The sequence below is a fragment of the Oryctolagus cuniculus genome, chromosome 4 (genome assembly GCF_964237555.1).
Source record: "Oryctolagus cuniculus chromosome 4, mOryCun1.1, whole genome shotgun sequence".
NCBI classification, from domain to species: Eukaryota; Metazoa; Chordata; class Mammalia; order Lagomorpha; family Leporidae; genus Oryctolagus; species Oryctolagus cuniculus.
In genome coordinates, this window is record NC_091435.1 from 80,909,228 (window position 1) to 80,933,331 (window position 24,104).

Below are 24,104 nucleotides of genomic sequence, written 5' to 3' on the forward strand. Positions count from 1 at the left end.
ACTGGGCCACATGCCTACCCTAGATGTTTTTCTTTTTCCCTTGAAATATCATAAGCTACTTGGATGGAAATAGGAGCCCAACCAGTACAGTATTTTGGGAGCCTTTTGGAAAAAGCTAAGTCCATTTCATTTTGGTTTTGGTGACCAAGCAGTTATCGCCAGAGCATGAAGCAGGTCACCCTAGTAGAATCACGGGGCATATATCATTTCCTCAGATTCTAAAGTCAGCATTGTAGCTGCAAGGAAGACAAAGAAAAACCCCCAGTAAGTATGATTGATGGGGCCACAGTTAAGAGTCAACTTATCTCCAGAGGGATTCATTTTAAAGGAACTTAGACACTTGCATGAAAGCAAATGGACAGTTGAGATAGCTTTGAGCCCTTTTGTTAATCACCTTAAGTGAAAGAATATGAAGTCTAAAAATTGAGTGCCTAATTTCCACATTTCCTACTGGTTCCTAACACCTGACCCGTAAGTCCCAGTTCTATGAAATCAGCTGACATTGAACTTGTATTTGCCTCTCCTGAACCTTGTGTGAACAGACTAACCTGGCACATAGAGGAGCTGAATTCCGAGTTACAGAAGTGCATTCTCGTCATCAAGGGGTGCACCAGCCTCCATGTGCAGCTCAGCCCAGGCGCGGAGGGCTTGGGAATCAGGAGACTGAGGGGCTGAGGCCCAGGAAGTCAGACAGGCTGTGTGACGTCTGGGCACCTGGACTTCCTCGCCTGTCCGACGGGGATACATGCCGCCTGTACGACCCCGAAACCTGACTTTAACTCTGAATGAGATGACACGTGATTGCATTTTACAGAATCTGAAGTATTAACACTTATTTCTAAACCAGATGTGTCCAATTCTCAGACTTTAAAAATGTGAAGAACTTGGATTGGCAGAAAGGAGAGGAAAGAATAGTTGTTGTCTGTTCTGCTTTCTCAAAGGGACTGGAGACAAAGAAAGGGACCCAGAAGCTCCATAAACACTTGCCTGTCATTTTTCCCAGGGTGAAGTCCTGGGTGAATAATGGGAACTGCAGAAGCACTTGACCTTGAGCTCAAGTGTGCACTTACATGGGGGCTGCAGCGTGGGGCTTGGCCCCGAAAGCCTTCTTGTGGAAATCCTCTACTAACCATTGCCTCTGCCACTCCAGGGCTTCATGAAGAGAATAGAAGAAAAGGGTGTCCCCGAGGATATGCGAGGGAAGGATAAAATCGTGTTTGGGAATATTCACCAGATCTATGACTGGCATAAGGAGTAAGTGTTCGTGCTGCCCTGAGGATCGGGGTGGCCTGGGGACCTGGGACTCTCAAGTCCTCCTCTTGCACCTGACCTGTGGCGGAAGGTTTGGGAAGGAATCTGCTGTCATTTCTGTCATCGTCGGGAAATAGTACACTGCTGAAGAGTGTGGCTTCCTTCTCTGATCCTCCCTGTCTCTCCTTTTAGTTTTTTCCTGGCTGAACTGGAAAAATGTATCCAAGAGCAGGACAGACTGGCCCAGCTCTTTATTAAACACGTGAGTTTCTCCCTTCACCTTCTCCCCCGCCCAACAGCAGGCTCCGGTGTGTTCATTTGAAAGTTCCATCTCTCCGCCCTCCCACGCCGTGCCCCCTGCTCATGCCCTCTGAGTTTTTGGTGGTGGTCGTGATGGTTTAAAAACTTCTTGGCAGTTTGGAAGGTGGCATCTTTCCTGCCACCTTTACTTTTATTCCCTTGATACTTACTGCCTTGATGTGTGTAGTAGTCCATCTTTTGCTACTGTGACAAAGTACCTAAAGCTGGGTAACTTTATAAAGGGAAGAGAAGTATGTCGCTCACGGCTTTAGAAGTTGACAATCCAAGATCGGGAAGCCTGGTTGACTTGGTCTCTGGAGAAAGCCTCCCTGGGTGTGGCGTCACGGCTGGAGTGTGTGTGAGCAGATCACTCGGCAAGGCAGGAAGCCTTCTCTTGTGAGAACTACCTGGGGGTCCCCTGAGGTCGACCTTAATCTCTGTCATGGGCAGCACCTCCAGGGACCCCTCACTAGGCCCCTTCTCTTCAAGGTCCTGCCACACTGAGGCCCTCAACACGGGAACCCTTGGGGAACAAACCACATCCATACCAAAGCAGTGTGTCCCCAAGTGTGAGCGACACCTTTGTCCCCAACACAGTACCCTGAGAGGACGCAGAAGGCACGGGATGCCTGACAGCCCGCATGTCTCTCCCTCTGCTCTTGCAGGAGCGGAAGCTGCACATCTACGTGTGGTACTGCCAGAATAAGCCACGCTCCGAGTACATCGTTGCAGAGTACGACGCCTACTTTGAGGTTAGGTGCTTAGCTTTACTAACCCAGAGTGGTCCGGGGGGAGGGACCTCGGGCCACCACAGCCACATTCAGAAATGCCAGACACCGTCATCTATAAGTGACCCCCCCACCCCAGCCAGCACTGCTGACCCCGTCATAACAGCCTTGGCACAACCATTAGCTTTGCAACTGAATTCCCACGGGCGCCTTTGCTCGAGAGAACAGAGGCAGCCCCGTCTATGGACCACTTTGAGAAGCCTCCATGTACAGAGCAATTCTGTAACACTGACTGTGTTAGAAGCCCAGTGCAGATTGTACCCACACTCTTCCCCAACTGGGACCCTCCCCTGATCGACGGCTTTGCAGTCACTTCGTAGCCCTGCTCCTATTTCCAGAAGTGGCATGAAGCCCCTCAAGTGTGTGTTTTGGCCCTACCTTGAGGATTTATTTTGTCAGTGGAAAGGCTGCGCTATTACTTAGAAGTAGCCCCGAACACTATTTAGAAATTGAGTTCAGAGCCTTGGTCCCTAGGCCTGCTGCGTCCTGGGAGGAACTCCCTTTCCTGACTTCGCCCAGGAATAGTAGAGACTATAACACCCATTCTGGCCACCTCCCAGGATTGGGTGAGGCCTGACATGTGAGGGTGTCTGCCAGGGAGGCGTGGCAAGAAGGCGCTGGTGGTGTGTCATGTGTTGTTCACAGCAATGAGCCATCATGTAAGCAAAGCTGCCCCTCACATAGTTTGAAGAGGCTACATCTGTGATGATTGTCTACAACCCTTGTCTCTACTGTTGAGCAACAGTGTTTTTTCCTTCATGCTATTTGTTGAATTCTTTCCTTAGTGTAGGGGCATAAGTTTACAGCAAACTGAAAATAGATCTTTGTAAAAATTAAGAGTGGGAATAGGAGAGGAAGGAGGAAGAAACCTGGGAGCATGGGTGGGACGGATGGTAGGGTGGGAAGTATCACTGTGTTCCTAAATCTGCATATAGGAAATACATGACATTTATATACTTTAAATAAAATTTTTAAAATAAACAGCATCTAGCATATATAAAATGCTCTATATATGTGTTAAATGAAATAGCATGCTTTTCAGTTTTTAATAATCTTAAGCTTCAGTATAAAAAGAAAGTACAATAAATGATTTCTAAAGATTAAAAAAGAAAACAAGAAGAGCTGGCATCCAGGCCTTTGAACCCTGATCCAGAGCACCCAGATCTTTGGTTCCTTGTCTCTAACGTAGCTCCCTCGTGTTTCAGGAGGTGAAACAGGAGATCAGTCAAAGGCTGACGCTCAGTGACTTCCTCATCAAGCCCATTCAGAGAATAACGAAATACCAGTTGCTGCTGAAGGTGAGAAGCGGGGAGCCTGGGTCAGGGCTGCACAGGGGTCCCGCAGGCTGGGGCTGGGCCTGGTTCTGTCTCCAGCACACTGCGCCTAAGGACTGTGAACTGCTGGAGGCACAGGTGGGCTCTCGCCTGTCTGCTGCTCACTCCATCAGCCTCGGCCCACATCGCACGGCTGCTGTTCCTGCCCTTGGAGTCGGTGGTTTCTTGATTTTAGTTCCTCAGTTCACTTTCTTGCTTTGTCACAATCACTGACTTGATACTTTTAACAAATAATTAGAGCCCAAATCAGAGTGGAATATAAGAGAGAAAGGTAAGGCTCTAGAGTAATACCTAAAATTTTACCTTTTTTTTTAAGATTTTATTTGTTTATTTGAGTGGCAGAATTATAGACAGAGAGAGGGGGAGACAGAGAAAAAGGTCTTCCATCCGCTGGTTCAATCCCAAAATGACCACAAAAGCTGGAGCTGAGTGGATCCGAAACCAGGAGCCAGGAGCTTCTTCCAGGTCTCCCCTGTGGGTACAGGGACCCAAGCACTTGGGCCATCTTCCACTGCTTTCCCAGGCCATAAACAGAGAGCTGGATCAGAAGAGGAGTAGTCAGGACATGAATCAGCACCCATATGGGATGCCAGCACTGCAGGCAGAGGCTTAGCCTACCATGCCACAGCGCCAGCCCCCGTATTTTGTTTTGAACAATAACTTGACTTGATTCATCCCATGGACACACACAAGGTTGAGTGGGGGAGAGAGACTTAACTTTCCTTCTTGTCATAATCGCCCTGCCCTTCTTTCTCCCTCCTGCCACCTCTCCTTTTAGCCATAGCTTTGAAACTTGGGCTACTCTAGGTAATATTCTATAATATGTATATATATAAAACATAGAATACAGTAACATATTCTGTGTTATTATGTCTAACATGATTATGATTCTTAACTACTAGAAACTGGAGCCACCTCTGCTGGGCAGGAAAGTCCAGGGTGTTAGCATATTTTTATGATAAGTTTTTTATAGCTCTCTGTTTCCCTAACTGATTTCACCCTTCCCCACACCCTTCCTTGCTTCCCGTCCTTGCCAGGACTTCCTGAGATACAGCGAGAAGGCTGGCTTGGAGTGTTCTGATATCGAGGTGAGTTTTCTGCTTGTAATACTTGCTGTTCTTAGGGACCATATTAGTTGTCTGCGTGTCAAGGGAAAAGATCCCTTCAGAAGGTCCAGGCCAACTCCTGTCCTTTGCAGCAGGATGAGGACTGGCAAGTGTTCATGAACATGGTATTTTCTAGAACTCAAGAATCCTGTCCTGCACCAGACCAGAGCTTAGTCCTGCCATGTTCTTGTGGCTCCCAGTGACACATAGTGGGAAAGGGTAGTATTTGACCCCTTAATGTCCTTCAGAGATTGGGTGTCTATTGCATGGTGATTCAATATGCAACTTTACCCACGAATCCCAGTATAAAGTATTCCATTTTCATTCCAGTCCCAGCCAGAGGATTACCCCCAAGTGAAGTCCTTTGAAATACTGTCACCATGGGGATTACTTTAAGCCAGAGAGGTACAGACCATTCAGGCAGGTTATTTTAGGTTTAAACCCCTAGCATTTTACAAGCCAGGCAAAGCTGTTGCTTCAGCATCCAGGAAGCAACAGAGAGAAGAAAGAAAATATGAGGAGGCAAGGGAATCAGTCATCAGAAGTGGGCAGGGAGGAAAAGAATGGGCTGAGTGAGGTAGACTTCACACACAGCCGCCAATTGATGTGGCTCCTTGGGCTGGTGGGCACCGCTGTTCTTCTCTGTCTCCCAGCCCTGACTCACCCCGAGCATCCTGTCTGGGTGCTGTCCTGCCCCTGAGCAACTCTTGTTCTCTCCCGCAGAAAGCAGTGGAGTTAATGTGCCTTGTTCCCAAACGCTGCAATGACATGATGAACCTGGGACGCCTGCAAGGCTTCGAGGTGAGCCCCAAGGAATGCTTTGAGTCCTGTCCTCTGAGCAGCAGGAGCCTGAGAAGTCCTGTTGCTCTGCCTTCCTCACTTCTGTGGACCCCTTTGAGCCCCGGCCCCACCGTTCACAGGCCTACAAGATGCGTCTGTTTAGGAAGTCCGGTGAGAGGGAAGAAATAAGAAGTCACACAGCAGTTGGCCAGGCTGGAGTTAGAATTCCAAGGTGGAAAGGCTCAAAGTTCCTCATGACTGAACCTCGCACCGGCCTCTGCCCTTTCCTTTCTTATTTGAGAAATGCTAGGAATGTGAGGGGCAGCAGGACCGTGTGAGGGCACTGGGACCTGTGTGGGAAAAGCAGATGCTCTCCTGTCGTTTTTGTTTGTCGTTGATGTCCCAGGATGTCAGCTGAAGAGAATGTGCTAGTTTGCCAGTGCCGCCATAACAAAGTCCCAAGAACTGGGTGGCTGAACAACAGAATGTACTGCCTCCTGGTTCTGGCAGCTCAAGGTGTAAGACCAAGTTGCTGGCGGCATGGCTCCTTCTGAGGGATGGGAGGGAGGCATCTGTTCCAGGTGTCTGCCCTTGGCCTGTGTGTGTCCACCTTCATGTACACTTGGCTTCTCCCTGTGGACTTCACATCGCCTTCCTTCCATCCATGACTGCGTGTCCAGATTCCCCCTTTTTGTAGAGACATTGGTCACACTGTGTTAGGACTCACCCTGATGACCTCACTTTAACCTGATTGCCTCTATAAAGACCCCACCTCCCAATCAGTTACATTCTGAGATACTAGTTTCAGACTTCAACATTTGCATTGGAAGAGGGAGAAACGCTTCAACCCGTAACAGCAAACCTTGGAAGAGCAAACTGACTTTCCTAATTGACACTTAATAAATGGCTGTTATTAGTTTGCATCCAAACCTCATGAATTAAATAAACATGATCCATTTTGAATATTAATGTGATAAAATTGAAACTGATGCATTTATTGACCGGATCCTTGTAGTTGGTGATTCCCTTAGAGAAGGATGTAGATCTTCTAATCCTGTTTCCCAGTAATATTGCAACCTAAGATGTCATTGTTTCTTTTTAGGAAAATGAATTCCTAGCAGTTGAGATAATTAAGAAAGAAACGGTTCCCCAGCCAAAGCAGAATGAACTAGAATAGGCTAGTTATAAAGGAGATGGGTGGCATAAGTAAATGTAGGAGATGTATATTCAGGTTTGACCTAACGAGTTGGAGTCATGACATTCTCTTGTCCTCCTTGTCCTTCCAGCCTGTCCTGTGTGTCCTTGTCTGGTTTCCATGCCTTATTGTGACAGCAGCTAGACAGCAGCTGTTGGGGCTTTGTGTTAATTCTTCACAAGTTCTCAGATCTCCAAGGCAGACCTCAAGCGTGCTCAGCAGAAATATACCTGAGTTTCTATGTGGCTTGTCTAACTGTGCTGGTGGAGTTTTACACTTTCCCCCCTGGTGTTCACCAGGTCGAAGGCTTTCTGAGCAAACCAAGTAGTCTCTTGTGCTTTTAAGCCTTGAAGTCCCCTTATCTTCTGAGCAGGGATCTGGCTTGGCTTCCTCAGGGCCTCTGGAGGAACTGACCATTGGCAGGAGGAATGGCATCTGGTTGTGCTCTCTGGCCCAAGTCAGACCTCACAGGAAATGCGTTGTACGTGTGCAGTTCTTTTCTCTCTCTTTTTTTTTATTTTATTTTTTTTATTTTTTGACAGGCAGAGTGGACAGTGAGAGAGAGAGACAGAGAGAAAGGTCTTCCTTTGCCATTGGTTCACCCTCCAAAGGCCGCCATGGCCGGCGCACCACGCTGATCCGATGGCAGGAGCCAGGTGCTTCTCCTGGTCTCCCATGCAGGTGCAGGGCCCAAGTACTTGGGCCATCCTCCACTGCACTCCCAGGCCACAGCAGAGAGCTGGCCTGGAAGAGGGGCAACTGGGACAGAATCCGGCGCCCCGACCGGGACTAGAACCTGGTGTGCCGGTGCCGCAAGGCGGAGGATTAGCCTAGTGAGCCGTGAGGCCGGCCTCTTTTCTCTTTTAAATCAGGCACTAGCATCTTCTGTTTTCATCAGGCTGCAGAGAATCTGTTCTGCATTCCTTCCCCTACTGGGAAGGACAGTGAACAAACGTCTAGTCCCCATGTCTGTGGCTTTGGGTCTGGGAGAAGTTAGAGCTGCCTCCTTTTAATTCTCTCCTTCTCAAATCCTCTGGCTCTCCCTTTAGTGTGGGCTGGGTTGTACCCATGATCAAGACTTTGTATAATATTAAGAGAGCTTTTAGAGCTCTCCTGGCGAGCTGGCCACTGGCTTAATATTAACTTTGGACCAGGGTAGAGATAAGCCTGTTTGGCTGCTGACCTTGAGAGTGAGGAGCCCGTGAGCCAAGCGGAGGGCAGGCGTCTCTCAGGAACGCAAAAGAAACATGACCCCCCCTGCTGGGTGATGTTTAAAACAAAGCATCACGTGAAAGGAATGGGCCCTGTGGGCACTAAAGGGCCAAAGTCACCACCTGAGAAAGCACGTCCCAGACGAGGCCTCTGACAACCGTCCCAGATGCCAGAGTCTGGTTGTTGCAGAGCCGTAGAAAAAGCCAGGCTCCCTGACCGCTTTCTGAAGACTTACTGGGCAGGCCGTATCCCCTTTAAGATGCAGACACGTGTCTGAAAATCTCACGAGAAACTGGTGAACCAGATAGGCTCCACCTCCTCAGCGGGGTGGCCTGGGAGCTGGAGTCATTTTCATAAGGACAACAGGATGCAGAAAAATATCTACTGGACTATAAAATATGAGGACCTGTCATATTCACCTCCTGTTCACCTTTCGACTAGAGAGACTAAGGCTTCCAAATTTCCCCATCCTATGATAAGAGAAGCGAGGAACCCAACTCACCCAGTAATCTGTGGTCTCGCCTACCTTGCTTCTCCTGGCCAAGGGTCAGCTCTAGGTGCGTGGCCGTAAGGGTGTCCCAGGCCCTCTACCCATGCTGCAGGGAAGGCACACAGGCACAGTTCTCAGAGCTCCATGTACAAAACGACCAGTTCCAGCTCCGTGTGTCACCAACTTTCTATTCTCTTTTTCATAAAATACAAGAAGGGCCAGGATTATTCACGAACCTCTTTTTAGTTACTAATTCTACCTTCCTTCTGGCATTTTCCTGGAGTTGTTTTTTAGTGACTCCATAGGCTTCCTTTTTTTTCTTTTTAAGGCCTTTGTGTCAAGAGGAAAGTGTCAAGACTCTGCCCTGCATGAGTGTGTGGGTCCTAATTCAGTCTCTTCCTAGAGCCCTGAACCTTCGGGGATCAGGCCTGTCTGTGGTCCTGGCCCCAGGGGGCTGTGGCCGTCTCCCCGCCCTCACTCATTCCATCCTGGCCTCTCTCTCTGCCAGGGCACCCTGACCGCGCAAGGGAAGCTGCTACAACAGGACACCTTCTACGTGATCGAGCTGGACGCAGGCATGCAGTCCCGGACCAAGGAGAGACGTGTGTTCCTCTTCGAACAGATCGTCATCTTCAGTGAGCTGCTCAGGAAGGGCTCCCTGACCCCAGGCTACATGTTCAAAAGGAGCATCAAGGTGAGGCTTGCAGGGGGAGGAGGAGAAGCAAGGAGGAGCCAGATTCGTGGGAGTTGCTTTCCTAAGTGCAGGCTCTGGGTGGTGAGGATACAGAACCTGGGAGATCTTTCAGCCCATCCTTCAGCCTTAGAGGTCATTGCTAACTTTAAATTTTAGTAGTACAGGTTGAGCATTCTTAATCCAAAAATCCAAAACAAGGCTGGTACTGTGGCAAAGCACATTAAGCTGCTGCCTATGAGGCCAGCATCTGATATGAACATGAGTTTTAGTCCCAGCTGCTCCACTTCCCATCCAGCTCCCTGCCAATGCACCTGGGAAAGCAGCCAATTGCTTAAGCCATCACATAGGAGACCTTGATGGAGCTCCTGGCTTTGGTCTGGCTGTTGTGGCTGTTTGGGGAATGAACCAGTATATACAAGATCTCTCCCTGTCTCTCCCCCTCTTTCTCTGTCACCCTGCCTTTCAAATAAATAAAATAAATCATTTAAAAAAAGAAAATCCCCAAAATGCAACTGCTTGAAGGAAAGACAGTGAAAAAGAAGGGATGGGCCGAGGACCAGTCTCCAGCACAATCCTACGTCTTCCCTGGGAACATGTTGTTCACCAAAGGCAGAAACCAAAGTATTTCCCTATATCCAGGGGAAAGTTTGGAAACTTCTCCTGACATAAAATCCTGGCAGAGGGGCTGGCACTATGGCGGAGTGGTCCAAAGCCTCTGCCTGCAGTGCCAGTGTCCCATATGGGAGTCCCGGCTGCTCCTCTTCCTATCCAGCTCTCTACTATGGCCTGGGAAAGAGGTGGAGAATGGCCCAAGTGCTTGGGTCCCTGCACCTGCATGAGAGACCTAGAGGAAGCTCCTGACTCCTGGCTTCGGATTAGCTCAGTTCTGGCCGTTACAGCCATTTGGGGAATGAACCAGTGAATGGAAGACCTTTATCTCTCCCTCTCTCTGTCTGTAACTCTCAAATAAATAAATAAATAATTAAAAAAAAAACAACTGGCAGAATAGTAATATGTCACTGATTTTTTCAAACCACATACATATGAAAAGGATCAACTTGTTTTCTTCCAGATGAATTACTTGGTCCTGGAGGAGGATGTGGACAATGACCCCTGCAAGTTTGCACTCATCAACAGGGAGACTTCCGAGAGGGTCATTCTGCAAGCCGCCAACGCAGACATCCAGCAGGCCTGGGTGCAGGACATCAACCAAGTCCTGGAAACACAGCGCGACTTCTTAAATGGTATGTACCTGGCTTCTATTGGGGCCACTTCAGGGGACACCACACCCTGGGGCTTCTTGGGTCTGAGCTCATGTTGAGCCATGAGACCAGATCATGTTTTGTATGGACACCAGTTTACAGTCTGCAGAGCACTGTAGAATTCTTCTGAACTTGAATATGCACATGGAGCAGATGAGATGTGCAGAAAGCCCTGCCTTGGCACTAGAAGGGACATCCCCCAGAGCATGTAGCATGTGTGCCCTGTGGCTCCCTCCACCAGGTAGAGTCACTGGAGCAGAAGTCTAAGGTGAACACGTGCTTGCATGTCAGGGGCAATGACGTGTGTTCTTCCCCCGGGTGGGTGAGGGCTGATGTTCTCACGGGCTCTCTAGAGGATCCTGGAGATAACTGAGAGTTTGACTCATCAGTCCAGATTCCTCCTGCACTCCCAATTGTGCAAGATCCTGCGTAAGCCACATTGCTAGCTGACCGTGCCTCCTTCAAAGCAGAGGCGATTGCTAACTCCAGTTCTCAGTGGTGTGCGGGTGGAGCATCTTTAATCCAGAACTCCAAACGCAAATGCTCTGAATTCCAAAACATCTTGAGCTCTGACTTGATGCTTAAAGCGTTTTGGGCTGTGGAGCATTGCAGATTTCTGATTTCCAGATTAGGGATGCTTGACTGATAAAGTCTCCGCAAACATTCCATAATTTGAAAAACTGAACTCCCAGTCTGTCCCCAAGCATTTTGAATAAGAGATGCTTACTCTCTACCTGAAAGCTTCCTGGAAGAAATTGGTGATTCCACAGAGCGTGTAGTGCTCTGTGGGCCCTGCAGGAGGCCCCTGGGGTGAACTGAAGTGGAGTTACCTCCTTGTTTGTGTGTCTTTGTTTCTTCTCTGCTGGCATGTTCTTCACATCGAGCCTGGCTCATGACGGGGTTTATAGCCTTAACATACTGATGATCTGCCATTGAGCTGGTGCACTTAGAAGTCTCTTGAGCAGGGATGGATTCTGAAGCTGAAAGGAAATTGGAAGCCGGCGCCGCGGCTCACCAGGCTAATCCTCCGCCTTACGGCGCCAGCACACCGGGTTCTAGTTCCGGTCGGGGCGCCGGATTCTGTCCCAGTTGCCCCTCTTCCAGACCAGCTCTCTGCTGTGGCCTGGGAGTGCAGTGGAGGATGGCTCAGGTGCTTGGGCCCTGCACCCCATGGGAGACCAGGAGAAGCACCTGGCTCCTGGCTCCTGCCATCGGATCAGCGCGGTGCGCCGGCCGCAGCGCGCCAGCCGTGGCGGCCATTGGAGGGTGAACCAACGGCAAAGGAAGATCTTTCTCTCTGTCTCTCTCTCTCTCACTGTCCACTCTGCCTGTAAAAAAAAAAAAGAAGAAGAAGAAGAAGAAGAAGAAGAAGAAGAAAGAAAGGAAATTGGAACCAGTAACAAAGTAAACCTGGAGATTCAGCAAGCACATATGAAACCACCCCTAGGTGTGCTGTGTCTTCTTATCAGTACAATGCTGAGAAGTCCGTGTGTGTGCCTGCACACCCCAGTGTGCGCACACACACATGTGTTCCCAGAACCACCTTCGGATGTACCACTTGCTTGTTGCCTACCTGAGATCTGCACTCCATGGCCGCATGTGCTCATGTGTGTAGACATGTGTGTACACACACACACACATGCCCTTGGGTATGTCACCTCTTCTTGCCAGTACTGGGATGTGGAGTCTTTCCAATGATGCCAGTCCAGCTCTTGACCAGTATCCAGCATGGAACTAAAAGTCCAGGGAAAGGCAGAAGGTGGCATGCCGGCTGGGGGTGCTGGGCAGATGGTGACATTTCTGAGTCCTGCTTGGCTCGTTTTGTGAAAAGGAGAGTCAGTGGTAGCTCTCACAATTTTTTTATGTTTAAAGAAATAAGAGTTTTTATACAAGTACACCTTGACTGTTTAAGATAGAACATGAGATTTCAAAGCAGTTTCATGCACAAAGTATTTGGGGGCTGGGGCCCCCTATGTTCCAGTCATAGAAAAGTTTGGCAACGATAGTATGCTAAGTGATCTGTGAGGTTCTTTTTCATTCTGAAAACTCTGTAGTTAAGCACCAGCCCAGCTTTGAGGGGTGGTTATGAAAGTTGTATATGATATCTGAATGTTCAACTTTGAATAAACACTGTTATTAGTAGGATAATTTTAAACAAAAATATGTACATGTATAAAATACATCCATTTAAATTGTTTTCTATTAGAAATTTCTTATAGATTCTAAATTGGAATGAGGATTTTAAGTTCATCAATTCAAGATGAAGAACAATAAGATAGAGTAATAGTTGAAACCAGAAATAATTAAAGTGACAATACTGGCTTCCGTGGATCAAGCTCCTTACTCTATGCCAGGCACTGTGCTAAACGTTCCACATGTTTATTCACATTTAATCCTCAGGTCAACATGGAAAGGTAAATAAGGAAAAGAGAGGTTAAGAAATGTGTTCAATGTCACAGATAGAGCAAGGACTTGAACCTAGAGCTGTAGAACTTCAAGTGAGGCTTTTAACCACAAAACTACAGTATAATTGCTAATGAATGGACACACATTGATTTATGAGCTCCCTAACGAACAAATCAAAGAAAGAAACAGGATCAGGCATATGACTGTACCCTTGGGGCTGGCATTGTGGCATAGAGGGTTAAGCCGCTGCTTGGGACACCAACATCTCATATTGGAGCGCCAATTCGAGTCCAGGCTGTTCTACTTCAGATTCAACTCCCTGCTGATGCACCTGGGAAAGCAGCAGAAGATGGCCCAAGTCCTTGGGCCCCTGCCGCACACACAGGAGATCTGGATGGGGTTTCAGGCTCCTGGCTTTGGCCTGACCCAGTGCTGGCCATTGCGACCATTTGGGGAGTCCAGTGGCAGATGTGAGATCCATACCCCCCCGCCGTCACTCTGCCTTTTGAATGCAATGCCAGAACCAAACTTGGTCAGAGATGCACAGCTTTCCTTATCATAAGACCTTTGTTAAGCAAATTGAATGAATGCTGGTCTTCCATGCAGCTTAGGAGGATTAAGAAGGCAGACTATTTTCAAATGCTTTAGCAAGGTTAAGGCATAGAATCAGATAGTACCCCTGTTCCCCATGATGGCTATTGGCTGATTCATGAAGTCAGTTTGATAGAACCTAGTTCATAGCTCCTCACTGTGTACTTAAAACTTGGAACTGCATTTCCGTAGGCAGAGCCAGTGATTCAACTCCTACACGGTTCCAAGAGCAAATTGTGAAGATGTTACTGAACTAGGTTATCGTTCCCTAAACATTGAATGCCCACAGAAAGCTCCCCAGGCGGGGAGGCTGAGCTCCCAGGCCTGTTGGATACTTTGACACACTCCAGGGACAAGGAGGTGTTGAGGGACCAGGGCCAGGCTCTTACCTACAAAGATGCATGCAGGCAGCTCCAACCCAGTGCTCCCCTCCTGAGACCTCAGGTGGAAAGGAAGTGTGACCCTGTGTTGAGTCCATTGAAGTATATATGTATCACTGTAGAAATGCTGTTACAACTGAAAGGTCTCTGGGTCCCGGCTGGTAACCCACTTAAATAGCTGTTACCATGACTACTGATAAAAGCGACGTAATCAGGCCAACCCTTGAAGTCGTTCTTACAGAATTTGACCTGTGGCATTTGCCTGGCTGTACCTCTTTAGTTTTCAGATCCTGGAACTTTGTTATCTTAGACTCAGTAAAACAAAGTTCACGTGCTTCCCACCCAATCAGCCGTTCTCCTGTCGTCTGCGTCCTGCTGCCCACACTTCTCCCTCTTCCATTCCTGCTTCTTTGTCCCAGCTAGGCAGGCAGTGTCGTGAATTCCCTTGCCCTGGCACACTCTCAGGAGCCCTGCTCCGGGGAGACCCTCTGCCCAGGACCAGAAGCCTTTCATCTCTTCCTTTCCTCCGAACTGCGACCAAATGAGGTCCCTCAACTGTGGCTCTGATGACAGAATCGCATTTGAAAGTTTCAAGTTCATTGAATCTAGCCACTCTTTATGATCGTCAGCAAGTCCAGCCCCCTCGGCCTGCTTTTCTAGATCTTTCATACCATGGCACTCAAACACCCCTTAACTGTTTCATCTCCTCTTCCTCTGTGGAGACCTGTGGCCCCTGCCCAGGTAATCTGACTGCATCCTGCCCCCCACAGGCGCGCCGCACTTGCTTCCTTCCTGGGCCCACCTCCAGTCCGGCTGTCCTCAGCCCGCCTCTGAAGCTCTTTCTCAGCACCCCCACGACCACCCACACCCGCTCACCTACACAGCCCCATCCTGCAGCGCCTTCTCTCCCTCCTTACCTACAGCACTGCACCTTGAATGGAACTTGTTTTTGTATTTCATATTTTCATGATTTAGCTAGGTGTCTTCATTCTCACAGTTCCTTAAAAACAAGGGTAGTGTCTTCCGCACATATCCACATTAGCCCAGCACAAAGCCTTGAACCTCACAGATCTCCAAATCCTTGTGGGATTCCCGGAGCTTAGAGTGACCATCTGCTCTCACCCTGCAGCGCTCCAGTCGCCCATTGAGTATCAGCGGAAGGAGAGGAGCACAGCCGTGATGAGGTCCCAGCCTGCGAGGGCGCCCCAAGCCAGCCCCAGGCCCTACTCCTCTGTCCCTGTGGGCTCTGAGAAGCCCCCAAAGGGCTCCAGCTATAACCCACCTCTGCCACCCCTGAAGATATCTACCTCCAATGGCAGTCCAGGGTTCGACTACCACCAGCCTGGGGACAAGTTCGAGGGCAGCAAGGTGAGTGACAGCTGACTATTCCCACCCTGGTCACACTGAGGACACAGCCTCAGAGGTCACTTTAGGGAACAGCATTTTTGTGTGCTGTTTTAGCAGGAGCAGTCCACTAAATACTCTCGATTATTTCTCTGTCTTCCCCTGTAAGTTGAGTGAGTTAAACCCATCCCCTCAGGCACAGCACAATGTGTTAAGCAGCTAGCATCATCTACAGAAACGTTAAAGATGAAAGCATTATTATGATGGCACTCATGAAAATGGACGATGTGGACCATGCGGAGAAGCTGTAGTGTAGATCATCTAAAAGTCACAACTCTAGCGTGATTTAAAAAGAGATTGCCTGCCTGCTGAAGTCACCTCACGACTCCTCCCCGTCTGTTGGCTGATATGGAAGGGGAAGCTGATCATCCACGTGTGAATGGGAAATGCCAGTCTCGGGTTAAACAGTTATCATGGGTAATCCACCGTTCAAACATCACCACGGGATACTCATGGACTTTCCATAGATCTAGTCTACCTAGCTCCTTTTGACCCTACAAGATAGTAGGGACAGGAGAGGATGGGAAGAGTGCTAGGTTAGGAACCAGGCAATCTAATTTCTATTTGAAATTCTGCAACTCGCTGTAGAACCTTAGCAAGTTAGTTAACTTCATCAGGCCTCAGTTTCTTCTAGAACTCAGTAGATTAGTAGGAACACCTATGTTTTTGACTTACTTATTCTGATTTTGTATTTTTATTATTTTCTCCTAAATTATTAGTTGATACTGATTTATGAAAACTAGTTCATGTCCAAGTCCAGTTCCGTATTGGAGTATCTGTACCAACCTGTTTCATCTTATCACCAGAAATGCTCTTCCACTGTGAAACCCTCTGCCCCCTGTGAACAAGCTGAAGTCATTTTGGCATTTTGCCAAACATATTGAAGCAATTTGGGCTCTGCCATGTTCTAGGAGGCAGCCAGGCCTCCGTAGGAGTCACAGGTCTGTCTAGGAGCAGCTACGCTGGTGCAGACTCCTGTATAAAGGCAGCCCCGCCCCCTGACAGCAAGTTCAGGGCAGGAGGCTGTGACTTCTAGGGTTCTCTTCCCACAGGGAGGCAGGGCAGGGCAGGTCACCGTGTTGTCTTTCAGTTGGGCAGCGGTGTCATTCTTACTTTTTTCTTACGGAAGATTAGAATATAGAGTAAGGCCAATGGTTTTTCAAAAGAAAAAAAAAAACTGTTGTATCAAAGTCTGTGTATTTCCATTGGAGGATTATGATGCCTGACCGGACTTTACCCTGACCTTACTCTGCCCAGGTGCACAGGCATCCCTATGCCAGTGCCAGGTTGTTCTTTCCATTAGTGAGAGGATGTTGGCTGGGAGGTCACATGCTAGAAGTGGGTTTGTGCCTTTGCCCAGCCTGAGGCTGGGGCAGTATCTCTACATATTCAGCCCTGATTATAATAGTGTATGAGACATTGCTATAAAGAGGACTCGTCCAGAGCATTCATGAATACACTGTCACTGCCCAAGAGTCAGCCCGTGTTCACCCTGCTGCTGGATGAGATTCGGCCTTTAGCTGTGCAGCCAGATGCAGAGCAAGCCCACGTGAACCAGCCTCCTTCTGTTTGTGTCCCTCTCACCCTCACCTCCTAGCAGGCTGACGTGGGAAGCTGCAACGGGAGCTCATCCATGGCTGTGATCAAAGATTACTATGCACTGAAGGAGAATGAAATTTGTGTGAGCCAAGGTGAGGTGGTCCAGGTCCTCACCGTCAACCAGCAGAACATGTGCCTGGTGTACCAGCCCGCCAGCGACCAATCCCCTGCGGCCGAGGGCTGGGTCCCGGGCAGCATCCTGGCGCCCCTCACCAAAGCCTCAGCAGCCGCAGCAGAAAATAGTGACGGGAGCATCAAGTAAGTGCCTCGTTGGCTTGCCCGGGAAAGGAGTATGTGGATTTTATAAAGTCAGAAACAAACAGCAGAACACATAGTAGGGAATTACTGCTGCTTACTCTCGACAGTGCCACTGGAGTCAAGGTTTGAATGCCGGACCCCATGTGTGGGCATCCAGGCTGAATCGTTCCGGTGTCTGGTTGGTGGTGGTGGCGGTGGTTTGTCTTTCCTTTTCGTTTATAATTTTCTGTTCATTTTTTTCTCTTTTTTTTCTCCCCAACTTGCTAAGAAAAGAACCCTACTGAAACCCTAGGTGACACAAGGCATGCCTTCCATTGCTACCTTTGCCCCACCACAGGACTCACTGGACTGGACTTCTATTTATATTGTATGAAGTTATGGATATATATATATTTTTTTTTGATTGACACCAAAAATTTACCTTAGCACAAACGCCAGACCTGTCTTGGTCAGAGGCCTGCTGCTTCTCCCAGGAGAAAGGGAACTTTTTGGTCGTCTGTGGCAATTCCTCCGTGTACAGATTGTAACTTTTTTAATGTCCCTCTCCCCTGTCACTTTAATATATGTTCATGGTCATTTGTAAGATATTTCTTCTCCTTCATTTGGTTGTGAAGACCCTTCTGAACACATTCCTGTATAAAGTGTTTTGCACTATTTAAAGAGACCCATTTGGATGAAGTCAGGCTGTGCAATACGGTGGAGAGTCACAATGTTCATCATTGTACCTGTAATGTAACTAGTAATTTTAAATGTACTATTTTAAATATGTAAAATAAATCTGCACCATGAGCATGTTTTAATGAGCTGAACACTAGCTGACCCTTTTTCCCCATCTCACTATTCTCGGATTCCTTTTTTTTTTTTTACCCCCCTTTTCTGTATTTTAGGAGTCGGTTGAACACACGGGCAGCTTTTCCTACGCAGAAGGTGCCTCTGTCACCAGAGCTCTGACCCTGGTGTTCCCTTTCAAGCGGCCCCCTGTTGGTGTTCTCTAGCCTCTGAGATGAGGAATGATGCAGGTTGGATGCTGTCCAGAGCGTCCCAGCAACTGGGCAACCTTGAGGTGCTGACGTCAGTGAACAACTGAAGAGTAGGGGCCAGGTTTGGCTCGCACTCGCAGCCGCCCTCCACTCTGCCCGCTCACCCGTGGAAGGTGGTCACCCAGGGTGGAGGAGGCTCCTGCAGGACCCTGAGCAGTGGCACCAGCAGAGCGTTACTGCCTTGGCCCATTCTCTGGGTCAGGGACATAGAGGCTACTGACAGCACCCTGGCCTCGCCAGCTAACCATAGGCCCAGCTGGAAATGCGTGGTGGCCCCTAAGGTGTAATGGGCCAACTAATTTTATTCTAAGGACTTGTTGGGGGGGGGGGGTGTCTTTTAAGAAGCCCTGGGAATAAAGGCCCTCAAAGCACTGAAGTTCTTATTAATCAAGACCCTTGCAGAGCTAACTCTTACTGATTCATGCTCTAACGATCCAGGCAGTAAGCCCTTCCTCCTCCTTACTTTCGGGTCTGCTGGCCACTTATTTGTACCTTCCACGGGAAGAGAGGTCGGAGGGTGCCAAGCTGGGGAAAGAGCACAGATGAAAATGCACATTGGTCATCTTGGTTTCTTGTCAGCCACTCTTTCCCAAGTGGCTGTCATGTTTATCAAGGAAGCACACTCAGCACACTCTCCACAGAGGCCTGCTGTGACCACAGGGGTCAGAGTTGGTTATGATGCCTACGGGATAAATGTCACTGAAGCCGTGTGTCCACATCAGTCCCCAGGCTGTGGCCAAGAGATGGAGGCTCCCCAAACCATGATGATGAGCTCTTCTGGGAACAAGGATCTGAAATTGAACCTTTCCTGCCACTTACCATGCTCTGAGCCTTCCTCCTGAATGCTATTTTTAACACCTCTCATTTCTCACCAAGCATACGGAATGGCCCAGAAGGTTTCAATAAATATGGGAACAGCCCATCCCCCCCAACCCCCCAACCCCCCCCCCCCACACACACACACAGGCATGCTGTGCTGTCTGTGCTAAGGGTCTTTTTGACAGGTGCTGACTTGACTGGAGCAAGAGACAGGGATTTGAGGTTACAGATGGGTGATGGAAGTTAGAAGTTAACAGAGTGGTAACATCAAAGGTTAGCTTCCATGACTGATTCTCAGACACAGCAGTTGCAGAAGGTGCTGGGTTGTAGGGGTCCCTGACAGCCGGCCCACCTTGCAGGCACAGAGAAGGCCCGGCCTGAAGGAGCCCTGTTTCCAAACACCCGAGAACATGGCCATGATTGCTTTGTCCTTCCAGGTCACCTCTCGAGCTTGTGTGTTAGGTGATAATGTGTTTTTGGGACACCTTCCTCAGGAGATCCTGGAAGTCCTGACATAGTGGAGACGGGTGGTGGAGCTAGTCCGTATCTTGGAGTATTCTCCTTTTTCCTAAATTGCCTAGGGCTCTCCCTTTAATGACGGCTCTTGTCATGGAGCCCTGTCCGCATAGGCCTACATTTGAGAACCAAGGGGAAGCCAGACAATCCTTAAAGCTTCATCCAAATCCGGTGACCACACTCGGAATTGGTAGTGCCTGCTCCGAGCCACCAGTGCTGTTTGTGACTGGGCTTTTGCTGACTGAGTCCTGATGTATATGGAACTCAGGAGCTTTACTTTGAGCTTCTCTTTTACGTATATGTGTGCAACTTTTTAAAAACATTTATTTATTTAAAAGGCAGAGTGACAGAGAGCTCTTCCATTCACTGATTCACTCCCCAAATGTCTGCAACAACTCGATCTGGGGCCAGGCCAAAGCCAGGAGCTAGGAAATCCATTCTGGTTTCTGACATATGAGTGGCAGAGGCCCAATTACATGGACTGTCTTCCACTGTCTTCCCAAGCTTATTAACAGGAAGCTACATTGGAAGCAGAGCAGCAAGGACACAAACTAGCACTCCAATAAGAGATGAGGGTATCACAAGCAGCGACTTAACCTGCAGCACCACAACACTGGTCCCTCTTAGCTTCCGTCTTTCTTTGAAGAAGTAGCTCCCAAATCATTTGTGGGAAGAAAGAAGCCAAGATGGTGTGAAAGGGCATCACCACTCCCACCTCCCTGGGAGCACGTATAGGGTCTTGTCCCAACTTGGAAGTTCCAGGCCTTCTAGGGTATAGTCTGGGGAACCCTTTACCCTAAAATGTCCAGATAAATGAGTAGTGTTCAACTGTCTATGAAGTCATATGCACCAGAAAAGTCCTTCTGTCCTGCAGTGTTTGGGAGTGCTCATGCTGTAACACGAGTAATGAGCTGGAAACCTCAAAGTCAGACTTCTGGGTCTGTGTGTCTGGTCATGGGAAAGCACCGTGGCCTATCCAGTGTAGCACAGACTTCCCCTGCATTTCCTGCTCCAGCCCTGACCCTGCTCTTCCCCCATCCACCATGCCATCAGAGGGGATCTCCTTAGTGCTATCAGGCGTGGCCAGTATCCTCTGCCTCCCACTGGGGAGGGTTTTGAGGAACCTGGTACTCATCATGTCTTCAAATGCTGCAGTCCCCCGTGGGCATCTGTTAGGAGGGATCCGAGTTCATCCGCGGTCACTCACCGTCGGCGGTGAAGTCAGGCTCTGCAGGAGCTGGCATGCAGGTTGGGGGCTCTGAAGCCGGGCTTGACGGAAGCGCCTCACCTGCTGACTCAACCCCACCACCTCACTTTGCCCTGAGCTGCCATTTTGATTGGTGCATTTTTTGGTACAACAGGAAGTCATGTTCATGGCATACTCTACGCATGAGAAAGCGGGCGGAAGTGGAGAACACGGGTAAAAATGAAGCCACAGGGCCTCGTAAACCCAAGGATATTCTGGGCAACAAAGTCTCTGTTAAAGTGAGTAAGGAGTTCCGGAGCTGTGTCCCACCTCTCATCCACTCCCACCCTGCAGCATTCTCACGAGGCAGTTTGGGTGGATGGGGATCTTTATTTGTCCCGGTTCGGGAAGGAAAGGGGAAGTAGTTTAGCAGGAATTTGCATGCAAGATCAATTTATTTTTCATTTTTTGTTTCTCCTGGCTACTTCGATTCAAGTAAGTACCTCCTTTGTTTTCTTTTATACCTGTCTCTTTTACTGTGCAGATGTTTTATAGTGAAATTATCTGCAGCATTCTTCTCTTAGACATGCGAGATGCTTGGTTCATATTCAGTCCCTCAGCGCTGCCTACACGGTAGCCTAGGTTTGAGAACACATACAGCTTACAGAGATTAGGGGTGCCTTCCAAACCCCCAACCCGGTGAAGGCTGAGGTTTGGAATCTGAGGGCCACTGTGTCCTTGGCAAAGTTTCATTTCTTTTCCCCAGAGTTCAGACGACATCGACTCTAGGCCACTTCTCTTGCCTCCCCCACATTGGTGATGCCCTCCGCTTGGTAATAACCCATCCATTACTTTGAACTCGCTGATTGAGTCTACACTGGGCAGACCTTGATTTCCCTCATCCTGAACAATAAAAATCTGTTTTCTGTAAACTCAGCCCTCTGGAAAGATCTGCCTCTAGACAATGGAAATTAGGCACTGATTTTTTCGTGCTGTTGTAATACGTGATTATCCGCCTGGCGCTTTGTTTGCTGAACAAAGTAAGAACAACTGAAACCATTCAAACGTCCTTCTTGGGGAAAAGAAATTCTCGCCCCCTTCACCCTCACCCAGGACATCCAGCCTCACAGAAGACAGCAGTTTAAGTCCCACGGCACTCCTGCTCCATTCGGTTGCTTCCATTGCTATTTCATACCGTGATCCGCGGTCACACACAGTCCCAGCCCCGCTCATGACAAGAGCATGCTGCTGCCCTCGGCGACTGGCGCCCTCACCTGAAAAGCACCCGGTTTTCTCTCTGCCCAGTTTCCCCTTGCCCATGCTGCTCTGAAGTGCTCCTCTGTCTCCACCAAAAGCTGCTTGTGTTCTAACTGTGTTCTCTTTCTTCCCCCTTCCTCATGCTGCCAACCAAGGAGACGAACAGTTCCGAGGAGTCTGAGTGTGATGATCTTGACCCTAATACTAGCATGGAGGTAGAAGCAGCTATTGTTGTCCTCTTTTGCTCACTGATTGCCTTTGTTGATGTATTCTGTAACAGTGACCGCGCCACAGTGACTAACCATGCCAGGATACGTTGGGGCATCAGGCACATCTGGCTGTCCCATCACAATTTCTTAAAAAATCAAAAAACTTAGTCGATTTGGGGGAGGGGTGGCGAGCAACTCTAGATATATTTTTAAAAACAGAGAAGTTGACGTTTTCACTGATGTTTGCTGAAAGTTTTCTTTGTTGGTGTTTGGCTTTGTGTAGAGAATGTCCTACTTCAGTATTTGAAACTCGGAAGCCGTGTGCATGGAAAGCAGCACTATAAAGGGCGATTGGCTTCCAGCTAGAAGCAAGCACCTCGTTAGTTTCTCCCTCTGTGCTTCCCTCCCCCTTCCCCTGTTTTCCTTCCTTCCACTGCTGGCCACTGTCCCCCACCCCCCACCCATGGTTTCTGTGCGGCTGCGGCTATTGATCTGTCACTGTGTGTAGCCAGCTGGTAGCAAAGCAGGCATGTTTGTGCAGCCTGAGAGCATACCTTGATCCAGTCCCCAGGGCTCATTTGCAGTGGCTGTGCCCACCTTGCAGAAGAAAAGAAGCCCTGGGGAAGGCTGCCATCGCGGAGCCTTGGCAGAGGCCTCTCTGGAGAGGCTGAGACTGGGCCACACAGAGGCCTTACCCACGCTCCAGGAGGGAATGTGGGAGTGGTAGCAGCGCCTCTACCAACATGGAACCTCCAGTCCACTGCCCACTCCTCTTAGCCCCCTGGCTTCTCAGAAGTGTGGCCTTTACTTGGTTTGCCAGTGAGAGACATCATCAAACATTTATAGGCCCTAGAGAATTAGAGCAAACCTGGAGCTGACTTTCTTTGCCACTCTGCCTTGCAGGGTAAATTGTAATGCCCTCCTCCAAATTAGGACCCCTACCCCCAAGCATGGATTACAGTTTGGAAATTTCATCTAAGCACAAAACAGAACATGTTTTTAAAACCGTTCCTTTGTATAGCCCTTGGCTTTTTGCTTAACTAGGTGAACATTTATTGTTCTTATTCCAATTTGACCTAATCCCAAAGAAATCTGTCACCATGTAATGACAGCCACCACAATACCCAAGAGAGACCACAAGGCCTAAGAACCGGTAAGTCAGCTGGGAAGAAGCCAACTGGATTGGATCAGGTCAGAGGCAAGTGGCTGAAAGTGGGAGTTACCCCAGAATAAAAATGGTCTCTTGTGACTGTTGGTGTAGCTGGGTGTCACAGAGCTCGGCCTGGCAGGTGTGGATCCACACAGTGCTCCACTGAGGAAAGAGGCGGATATGACATCCATTGCCTAAATGTACCTGAGAGAACAAGGAAGCCGAGGGAAATGTGTGGCTCTCCGTTGCTTGCAGTTCGTAGAGTAGGCACCTGCTCCCGTGGAGCCCCCACCTGTCAGCTTGTAGATGCTACATGCATCTGTATGTGCAGGCATATCCTGCGTTTGTCAGCTGCAAGTAGAGGAACGTTGGAGAGAGGGAGCGAGAAGACCAGGGGTGTGTGCTCTGGAAGGCAATGGGGACCTTGTCCACCCCTGGTAGACCGAGGGGAGACCAATGAGTATCCCACTCTGCTCTGTAAAGGAAGAAGTGACCACAGAGGGATATGGGATCAAGTGATCAGCACACATGGATGTAGCCAGATGTTCCATGCTACATATGGATAAGAAAAAGCATGTGCACACACACACACACTCAGCCCTGCTTCGTGAATTGGACACATTTTTAAGGTTCTTAGTCATCTGAGCCTTGTGCAGGCTGAGTGAGATGGGTCCCCACAAGGTGCTGTGGGATGCACGAGCAGACATTAGGATGTTCATGCTGACGAGAGGAAAACCAAAATTTGCTGGTGCATGTCCATGTGGACATGTAGAGTGGAGGCTTCGAATTTCCTTTAGGCAGAGATTTCAATTAACCAGAACTCTCGAGAGGACGTGTGGCTGGCAGCTGCAAATATCCTGCTTAACCCAAGGTTTTG

The 24,104-nt window shown here is 48.9% G+C and overlaps 1 protein-coding gene across 32 annotated transcripts in view; it reads left to right on the forward strand.

The window, feature by feature from the left end:
* KALRN (kalirin RhoGEF kinase) overlaps positions 1-24,104 on the forward strand; it is a 783,799-nt gene that overhangs the window by 720,279 nt on the left and 39,416 nt on the right. For 15 of the 32 annotated variants that reach the window (XM_051859217.2, XM_051859219.2, XM_051859220.2 and 12 more), the window contains 12 exons: positions 1,151-1,254; positions 1,444-1,513; positions 2,217-2,303; positions 3,545-3,637; positions 4,711-4,761; positions 5,503-5,580; positions 8,965-9,150; positions 10,223-10,394; positions 14,919-15,157; positions 16,791-17,050; positions 20,787-20,910; positions 22,024-22,083. In XM_051859217.2, the coding sequence (XP_051715177.2) occupies positions 1,151-1,254; positions 1,444-1,513; positions 2,217-2,303; positions 3,545-3,637; positions 4,711-4,761; positions 5,503-5,580; positions 8,965-9,150; positions 10,223-10,394; positions 14,919-15,157; positions 16,791-17,050; positions 20,787-20,910; positions 22,024-22,083 (1,524 nt within the window). The other 17 variants (XM_051859239.2, XM_051859238.2, XM_017347047.3 and 14 more) reach the window with 7 other exon arrangements.